At 32.5% G+C, this 10,668-nt stretch overlaps 1 protein-coding gene across 1 annotated transcript in view; it reads right to left on the reverse strand.

Moving 5' to 3' along the window:
* Positions 1 to 1,147, reverse strand: part of LOC140431316 (uncharacterized) — a 79,251-nt gene extending 78,104 nt beyond the window's left edge. The window contains exon 1 of the mRNA XM_072519251.1: positions 843 to 1,147. Within this exon, the coding sequence (XP_072375352.1) occupies positions 843 to 1,104 (262 nt within the window). The 5' untranslated portion in view covers positions 1,105 to 1,147. The remainder of the gene's footprint in view (positions 1 to 842) is intronic.
* Positions 1,148 to 10,668: the final 9,521 nt, after the last annotated feature.

A 10,668-nucleotide genomic window follows, 5' to 3' on the forward strand; every position in this document is an offset into this window, starting at 1 on the left:
CTTGAAATACAGTAAAAAGATTATTAATGTTTAAAGTATACAATAACATAACCTTAAAATATGAGCATTCATAGTAAAATATATTAATACTTTGATATCCTTACCTCACAAATTCACGAACAATAAATAATACCAATGGCAGAATATGAATGTTCATAACCAAAACAAACTACATTATTCAAAAAAATAAAAAACCAATATTTCTAACTTCTTATGGGACAAATACACACAAATTAGAAATGTTTGGAAAGGTTTTTAAAATACCTCGTCCATTGTGACGTCCAACTTAGGTAGTCTATTGATTTTTTAACATCGTTTATATTCTTCGGAAATATGTCTAATGGCTTTAATCCATGTGGGCATATGAACAATACGGTATAAAATACAATACTTCACGATTTAAAGTTGTTAATTCTATTTATATATTAATTACAATTGAAACAAACTAAATAACACTGAAGCGTAATGCAGAAAGACTGTATAAGAAATATATATTGCTGCAAAACGATGTGGTCAAAATATAAGTAAATGCTTGACAAAAATTGAATACATCCGACTTATAGGGAGAACATAAAAGAGAACTTTTATATACCGTTGTGAAACGAAAATGGCCAAACCAGATTTTTGAGAAAAAATGTTTAAATGCCAAGTAAGCGAATGGAGAGTGAAGGTATACATATTATGAAACATGACTATTGGTAACATAATTAGTAAAATAGACAAACTGATAAGTTGTGATAGTTATTTTTATATTACGTAACATCACGTGTTTTGTTAATGAAAAAAATTATTTATCTGTACGTATCAGTATAGATCAATTTCAACTCATTTTGTATACTAACCTGCATACTGGTAAGGATATGAATAATATACTCCTTGGCCATTATTTGGATAAACTGGCTCTTGTTGGCTCACCGGATAATAATTCTGTTCCTGAGGTGCTTGAAGGTAGTAAGGAACTTGTTGTTGTATTAGCTGATTGTAATACGGTGCCCCATTTTGAAGGGTGTAATCAGGTAATGCGTATGGGTACTGTTGCACTTGTTGTGAATTTACGCTGATAAATGTTATAGCTACTAAAAATAGGAGAATACAGACTCCCATCTTGTTGCTGACTAAGAAATATCAGATATAGCGTGATTAGTCTTGTTTTATTAATGAAATCAGTGACCCAAAGAGAGGTGACAGAAATGATAAGTAATTTCTTGGTATTATACCAGTATGAGGATTTTAAAATTAATTTTGAAATGTGGTTCATTGATTATTATTTTACGAAAAGAATTGACGTCCGAGAGAGATAGCCTTGTTTTAATTTTAAATTAACACAAAACTAAATAAGATGAGATAGTCAAGATTAAATTAGTTTTAATAAAAGTATTTTTCGTAACTAACATACATCCATATTTTTCTTCTTATGTTACGATAGCTGTTTGCAAAGTATAGTTTCATATACATTTTCTCATAATTATTATTACAATTTTTGACGAATTATAACCCTTTTAGATTATCGCTGACCTTGCTGTAAACTTTTTCTACGAGGATGGTGCACCTTTACATATTTTCCTTTATTTATAAATAATTTGCTGCTGACTTTATTCTCTGGTTTTTGTTTATATAGGGCTTTTTATTTGTTATACACTTGTATGGTGTATGTCTTTATTTATACATATATTATACACGTGCATATATTTAGCTTGAGTATACATATTAAGATACAATAAGACTATGTTTGCGCCATATGTATATTGGTTATTTAGTATTTTATAAAAAAACATTTTACACGCTAAAACCCAAAACGCAAAAAAAGAATAATACAGTAAAAACTCAATATAACGGACCTCTATTTAACGGACTTCGGATATAACGGACCTCTATTTAACGGACTTCGGATATAACGGACAAAAAATCCGGTCAAATGTAAAAAAAAATAAAAACGTACTGTTAATATTATACATGCTTAACCCGTCCCATACCACTCTTTTTTACAAAGAATTTCAATAAAATTTAGCATAAGACACATTTCTAATAGTAATATGTATAAAAAAATAGGTACCTATATTTTTTTTGCCAAAAAATAAATAAATAAAGCATTTTGTAAGAGAAACATATTTTATTCTAAAGCTATTTTCTTGTGGCATTTTAAAGTAATTACTATTTAAATGGGAATAAGCTACAATTAAAGGTTAAAGTAAGTTTATTGACGTTTCAACTTCCACTTCGGAAATCGTTCTCAAAATACACAATGTTTGTATTTTAAGAACGATTTCCGAAGTGGAAGTTGAAACGTTAATAAACTTACTTTAACCTTTAATTGTGGCTTATTCCCATTTAAATAGTAATAATATTTTATTATTTTTTATCATCATTTTATCATGTTTCGGACATAAAAAAACAAAAGCAAAATAAATAAATTAGCATTAATGATATGAACGAAATTGGCTCGTGAAATTTCACTGGAAGAAGAAATCTTAAAATGGTACGGCCAACAACGTTCTAGTGGGGTCCCGGTCCGGGCAGTCGAATTGAAATGTCCTACAATTAAATTTGTAAAATCATATGAATATACCATTCAGAGCAAGTGATGAATGGCTCTGGCGCTTTCGCAAAAGCACGGAATCATGAATAAAGGAATTAATGGCGAAGCTTCAAGTGCACCAAGAGAAGAAATGGAATCATTTAAGCAAAAATTAGTAGAACATATAAGTAAGTAAATGCTATTAAAATCTCAGATTTACCATGCTGACGAAACTGGTTAGTTATGGCGTACTTTGACAGAAAGCACACAAGACTCGAAATATGAAAATCGAATTCTGGAAGAAAAATCAGCAAGGACAGGATCTCAGCACTGCTTTGTGCTAACGCCAATGGATCGCATAGATTGATTCCTGTAATTGTTGGCAAATCTCGTAAACCTAGAGTTTTAAAAGATATAATGCATCATCTGCCCGTTTCATATTAAAGCTCTAAGAAGGCATGGTTTTTCAAAGAATTTGTACCTCCAGTGAGAAAATTTCAAGAGAAGAAATTGTGAATACCGCCAGAAGAGATGAAATGTTTATTGCTTTTTGACAACGCTCCTGATCACCCCTCTACGTTCAGAAGATGGCAACTTTAGCTGTATGTTTTTGCTTAAAAATACAACACCGCTTATTCAACCCATGGAACAGGGAATAATTTTGGCAAATAAACGAATATATCGCAGAAAGTTTTTAGACGAAGTAATGGTTGTATTGCACGATGGAAATAATGTAAAAGATACAAGAGAGCAGCGAACCTTGCAAAACTTAAGGTCTTAATTAACAATTTTTAATATTGCTGCAGCAGGAAGTTACTAATTTCTGTAGGACAATACATAATATTGCCGGGGAACATGTAGTTGAGGAAGATGTTTTACAATGGCTAGAAGTAGATGAAGGTGTCCCTGGGTATAACATCATGACTGAAAGTGAAATAGCAGAAGAAAATAGTGAAGTTATGAACCTAAAAAATGATAATGGAAGTGAAGATAGTGAAGCATCTCGACGATCTAATAACATTTATTGATTAATTATCAGATAACGAAGTTCAACTGTATTCTACGCATTTTCGTAATTTTAGAGTGTTGATCATAAAAAAACAACAAACATCGAAAGTGCAAACGAAACTTTATTCCTTTTTCAAAAAAGGGATTGCCAACAGCAAGCGCGTCGATATCAACAGCAACGTCACTTCACGACGTCTGTCCGAAGACAATTAAATAGAATTTTGTTTCTATTTGTATTTTTTATATATATCTAAGTACAGTGTACATACATATTTTCAAAAAAAATGTTTTTTGGTTTATTTTAAACATATTTTTATATAACGGACTTTCGGCTTTAACGGACCCGTCCCCCAAGTAGTCCGTTATATTAAGGTTTAACTGTACTTTCAATTTAAACACGATATATTTATTGTTTGGGAAAATAAATTTTTTCTTAGTACGAACACATCGTCCATAACTTTTCTTTAAGTAAGCGAGTAAATGAAACGTTAAACCCAATGAACTATTCAAATAGTGACTATGACATTATTATATTTTATATTAAATGATGTATTGTGGTTAATTAAGAGAATGTTTGGCGGGAGCATTTTTATATAAATAAACACTACATAGTCCAATTGTCAGAGATTTTACTTCTAAAAATATTCTAAAAAAAATTTGAAAAGCTAAATTTTGCTAAGAATGTCAATTTTGGGACCAAAAAAAAGATGCAAAAAAATGTTCCACCCCTACCCTTGGGCTTCCCCCAAACATCGATTTACCAAGAATCTGTACGACGTAGAAAAAAAAATGTTTCAAACAAGAAATATAACTGAAATAATTTTTAACCAAAATGTTAATTTAACCATAACCTTTTTGTGTAGAATGAACCGTTCTTCCAGAAAAAATGAATAAAGCGACCGGCAATTTTAAATCCGTAACGGGCGCAGTTATTTTTAAATAAAATTTGTATCAGCTCGATGGTAAAAATCTTTTGATCAGAGTACACTATCGACAAAAATTAAAATGGTTTTTAAAAGTGAAGAGTGGAACTATATTATAAATGTTGCCGCAGTGAGGTCAGTTTCTATAAAGTGGTTAAATTACTAAACGTTGCGCGGTTTTTGCCATATTTTACGATTCTCATGGGATCAATAAAATTTATTTCTTCCATTTATTGATCGCTGTAGAATTTCGATTGCCAGAGCCTAATCTTTAAAACCTATTACATAAAAATACAATTTTGAGTTTTGACAAAAAATTTAAGACAGTTGAATACAAACTTTTACATTACAAACAATCTCACTTCACAGGAAATGCTTCCACGAAGACCACATTAGGTAGAATTTGTAGCTAAAGTTGTGTAGTTTTAAAAAACGTACTTATATTATCGAAAAAAGAAACTTTTAAACGTTTTAGATCTTTTGTAATGTGGAAGATAAATTCATATCTCAAAAGCCTATTTGTTGCCAAAACTCAAAATCGAAATTTCAGTTATAAGTTTTGAAGATTAGGCTCTAACAATGGAAATTTCATAGTAACCGGTCAATGGCAATGATAAATTTCATTGATCTCATAAGAATCAATTACTATTTTTATTGGGAATAAGCCGCAAGTTAAGTTAAAAATAAGTTTATTTTTAACTTTTTGGTTTCCACTTTGAAATCGTTCTCAAAATATAAAACAATAATAAATTAAACAAATTTTGTTTCTTGTTATTAAAAATTCTTCTAATTTAATTTTTTCTGACTGAATGTTTTATAGATTTTAAAGTAGACAACTATAAAATGATATTGACAATATTGCTGAGTTGCATTTCTGGGACGGTTTATTGTAAGTTAGTTCATTCGATTACACAAAATTATTCTTAACCTGTCAGAAAACTCATAGCATGTTATTCGTCTTTAAAAAGACAAACACATGCAATGATAATAGTAAAATTCTACTGTTAGTGATTCCATAGTATATCATGACACCTAAATAAAAATGATCGCATTCACAAGGTATTTTATAAATAAAATTCTTTGTTCTTTCTTGTTTATTATTAGGTTTAGTTTTGGATAAAATAGATCTCAATGTGTTTGTTGTTTTAAATGTTGTTGAAATGTTAAATTTAATTTCTAGCGTAAGTTTTTCTGATAACCCTTTTATGTATGCTATTGTTATTTTCTTCGTATTATTCCTTGTAGATGCTGTAGCATCTTGTTGATGCTACAGCATCTACATGAAAATTCCTTATTTATAAAGGATAAAGGATAATCATCCTTATCTCGGAAATCTATATTGTGGTGCATATTTTTTTCTATTAGGGTGCCTAATATTTAGTGTCATAAGTAACACACACTTACAATAACCGCTTCCTTCTATTTCATCTATCCTAAAATTATTTTTTTGTGGCTTTAGGACTTAATAAGGAATAAATAAACAATTATTAATTTTAATAGTCTAAATAATTTATACTATAATAAAAAAAACTGTATATCTATACTGATAATTGCTAGTGCAAAAAGTGTATCTAATCGAGTCGAAACGCATCCTAAAAATCCCTGGCTAGACCTTCATTTGTGATTTTTAGTCGCGGCGATTCTTTCTTTGTTGTCGGGATATAAGGTTAGAACTACGCCTGAGAATGCTTCGATGTTACGTGTTCTCTACTCTTCTTTATGGCTTGGAAGCCTACTAAAACAAGTCCATCTGAATAAGTTGGCCGCCTTTGAATTTTGGTGTTACAGAAGAATCCTACGAATATCATCGATTCAAAGAATGTCAAACTTGGAAGTAACTAGAAGGATAGGAAATGAGGCGGAAATAATATTAACTATCAAAAGACGAAAACTTGAGTACTTAGGACATGTGATGAGAGGGCAAAAATACGCATTATTACAACTTATTATGCAAGGCAAAATCCGAGGAAAGCGAAATCTGGGAAGACGAAGAATATCCTGGCTTAAGAACTTAAGAGAATGATTTGAATGCAGTCGTGCAGAACTTTTTAGAGCGGCAGTCAACAGAGTCCGCATAGCCATGATGATTTCCAACCTTCGATAGAAGATGGAACTTAAAGAAGAAGAAGAAGTCGCGGCGACAAATAAATCGCTGTCGTAGAAAATCTAGAGGGTGCCTCACTGCGATTTATAAATCGATGAATCAGTTTTCCAATGTATGACATCGAAACTGCTTGTGTGATCGCTCTTTTGATTCATGCGAGAACTAAACAAGGAAAGCATCGTTATTGGATTCATCCGTTACAAATTAAAGATTTTTTAAAGGACAGTTTTGTATGTTATTTGAACAGTAGTATTCAAAATCAATAGAACTCAAAATCAGAATCAATAGTACTCAAAATGCCCCCAACATTTCCAGCATATTCCTCGTTGTCTGACATTTTAAAAAAATTGAAAATTAAATATTCTTGAAGACACACCAGGCTTAGCTGGCTTCAGAATCGCGACTAAACAATCGTAAGTGCATGCATGTCTATGCTTGTCCGTATGATTGTGGTAGGCGACTATCATTCCGAGACAAGTTGCGTTTTCTTAATCGCTGTGATTATTTAGTTACAAATGAAATGACTTATAAATAATGTGTTCAATGTTTGCGACTAAACAATCGCGCGACTACAAATCGCAAGTGGAGGGCTAGCTTACTCAATCAAACAAAAAAAAACGATATAATAAGAAAAAAAAAATCAGGAAGGACAGGGATACTCGCTTTTCAATCAGGACATTTTGGACATTTACTAGAAATAGGTCACGGAAAGAAAGGTAAATTACACTTGGGTTAAAAACGAAGGTTAACGAGATTAGCTAAGACTGATTACAGACACACGTTTGCATTATGTATAAATTTAATCAGACAATCATACACTCTTTTATCATTAGTAGCTAATAGGCTATTTGTTTGGTACGGAGGAAATATTTGCAAAGTTTGCAAGTTGTTTAAAATAGTTCCTGAATGCTGAGAATATTTTGAACACTTAAAAAAGATATGCTTAAGATCTCCTTGCCCTTGACATGTTTCACATATTATTATGTAAGTCTGAATTATAGATTTTGATTCTTGCAAGATAAGTAGGATAACAAGTTTGACCAAATCTCAATATTATGGGAGGTAGTAAATTTCTTAAACCATCTGGAATTTGGGATATGTGGTTGTATAGAAATGTAACGTGTTGTTGAGTGGAACGGGCTGGGTTCCCCTGCACCGTCCAAGTGGGCCGAATAAATACTTCGGCTGGGTACAAGTAATTATAAGGTATAATTACTTCGGATTATCCTTCGACTTGGTATATTTCCATTAAGCGGTGGTTCTTTTGTTACGTGGATTTAAATAAACTACTCTTGCTCAGTAGAAATGTATTTTTGGTCTGTACCAAAGGGGTAGGACGCGGGAGCGCTGTTGCCAGTTTGGATCAAATCCGAACATACTCCCCGGCCGTTGAATGTCTCATTCAATAACGAGGTAGAAAGATAAGAAAGAAATGAGATCTAATGGTTCAGTTGGAACGTGAGAAGATACAGAAGACCTATGATATATAAACAAGAAAGTAAGCAGAAACAAGAAGAAAGTAATAAACGACAATCAAATTAAGAATCTTGAGACAAAGTTTTGAATTGACGTGGAATTTTTAGAGGTTTTAAGGAAGTCATAGAGTTCACGAAGACAGTTATTAGCACCAGTAAAATTGGTACCATTATCACTAAATATAACAGAGTGGTTCCCTCTACGAGCAATAAAACGTTTTAATGCAAGTAAAAAGGAGTCACTAGAGAGAGAGGATACGAGTTCAATATGGACATCTTTTGTACTCATACAGATAAAGAGTGCCACATAGCATTTTGTGAGAGGGGCCTTACGAAGGCGAGATGTTTTTATCATAAGTGGTCCACCATAGTCAGTCCCAACATTTTGAAAGGGGCGTGAGATCGAAACTCTTTCCTTTGGTAAATCGGACATGATTTGCTGTGCAGGTTGTGCGCGAAATCTAAAGCAAGTAGAGCAATTTCGAATAATTTTCTTAATTTCCCTGAGGCCATTCAAAGGCCAAAATCTTTGTCTGACGTTGGAAAGTAAGGCTTGTGGTCCGACATGACCAAGTCTAGTATGTTCGTGTGAAAGCAGTAGAGTGACTACATGTGATTTAGAGGGAAGTAAAATAGGGTGTTTGTGATATTCTAGAATGTCTGCATTTTTTAAGCGTCCACCGACACATAAAAAACCAGATTGATTTATGAATGGGCTAAGTGAGACCATGTTTTTATTTGAGAGTGATTTGCTATTTTGGATTTCAGAGATTTCTGAACTGAAGTGTTGGTGTTGAACAATTTTACAAATTGAGTTAGTGGACGTGAGAAGTTCATCTACAGATAGTGGACCAATAAGAGCTTTAGTGGGAAATCTTGAATTGTGAATAAATCTGTGAACATATGCCATTGCGTGCACTAGTCTAGAAAATTTAGAAAATCGTAGAAATATTTTATGCCAAAAATTTTCTTCGGTAGGTTTAGTAGTAAGAAGTGAGATTTTTCTCTCTTCTGGTAAGTTGCATTCATTAATTTTTTCATCAAAATGAGCGAGATTAAGATTGGGGTCTTGCAGAAATGAAGGACCTGACCTCCATAAATCTAATTTTAAAATGTTTTGGGCTAGAAATCCTCGAGATGAGTAGTCGGCAGCATTTTCTGCAGATTTTATGTGGCGCCAGTGAAAGGCATTTGTCAATTCAGTGAATTGAGCAACTCGATTGGAAACAAAGGTATTCCAGCGGGATGCGTGAGATTGTCTCCACGATAGTGCTATCCTTGAATCGCTCCACAAATTGACACTAGAGAATGACAGTTTGTTTTCATATATTGATATGATTCTTTTGGTGAGTTTTGAAAGGAGTAACATGGCACAAAGTTCAAACCTAGGTAGGGTAGTTGTCCTGATAGGGCTTACCCGAGATTTTCCTGTAACCAGTATGCAGGAAACTGTGTTATCAGAGTATACAGTACGAAAGTAAATGCATGCTGCATAAGCCCTTTCGCTGCTGTCAGCAAAGCCATGAATTTGTATGTGTGCGACTTTCTTATTAAGAAATAGACAGCGTGGGATTTTTAAGGACTTTAAGTGAGGTATATTATTTACAAAGGTTGTCCATTCTTTTTCCAAAGAGGGAGGCAAGATATCGTCCCAGTCCATTCGTTCAAGGAAAAGTTTCTTAATGAATAACTTTCCATGTAGAATCACAGGAGTTATCAACCCTAAGGGGTCATACATTTTAGCTAGAGTGGATAAGGCAATTCTTTTTGTAACGCGAGTGTTAGTTGGGGATTCAGGTACTGAAATTGAGAGTGTGTCTGGAGAAGGGTTCCATGAAAGTCCTAAAACTTTATTAGAGGCATTTTCGATTCATTGTCAAATTTTGGTCTGTACCAAAGGGGTAGGACGCGGGAGCTCTGTTGCCAGTTTGGATCAAATCCGAACAGTTGAGTGATCGACAAAAATTTGCCAAGAGGTTTTTCAACGATCTATTTAATTTGTTTTAGAGATAAGAAAAGCATCAGGAACACAAATTTTCTCATCTGGTAAAATTTCAGCTGAAGACGTTTCTCATTCTCATTATATTTTAGATTAAACGTGAGCTTTTACCCAAATAAAATTAGTAGTTTTATTTTTATTTTAAAGGTTGAATCCTAAAACTATATATATATTTAAAAGTTATCGATAAATATTCTGGTTTTCTACCGCAAGTTTTATTTATTTTCCTTCAAGAAAGAGAATTAGTTTCATTTCAGTATTTCCTATTAAAATCATACCATCAGCATATTATATCATTATCTAATCCAACAACAATAAAAATAAGTAAGAACTAAGCACTGAGCCCCGATGCAAATTACTTTCAAATAAAATTTAAATCATCATTCCGTTCGGTGTTTTAAGACAAAAAAACTCTTCAATATTTTAGGTGTAAAATGTTTAAGAAATGTTATTTTCTTTGCTAATGTAAGATACACGAACGTGGATCCTGACAGGAACAAATATAGATAAGTTTATCCATAATATAAATAATAATAAAATTATACAATGAAGAGACATGAAGTAAAATGAATGCATCAGAACTTTTAAGATGTAAAAGAAAGTTAGCAAGACACAACCATGTCATGCCAAGAACATGATATCAA

The sequence above is a fragment of the Diabrotica undecimpunctata genome, chromosome 1, assembly GCF_040954645.1.
Source record: "Diabrotica undecimpunctata isolate CICGRU chromosome 1, icDiaUnde3, whole genome shotgun sequence".
NCBI lineage: Eukaryota > Metazoa > Arthropoda > Insecta > Coleoptera > Chrysomelidae > Diabrotica > Diabrotica undecimpunctata.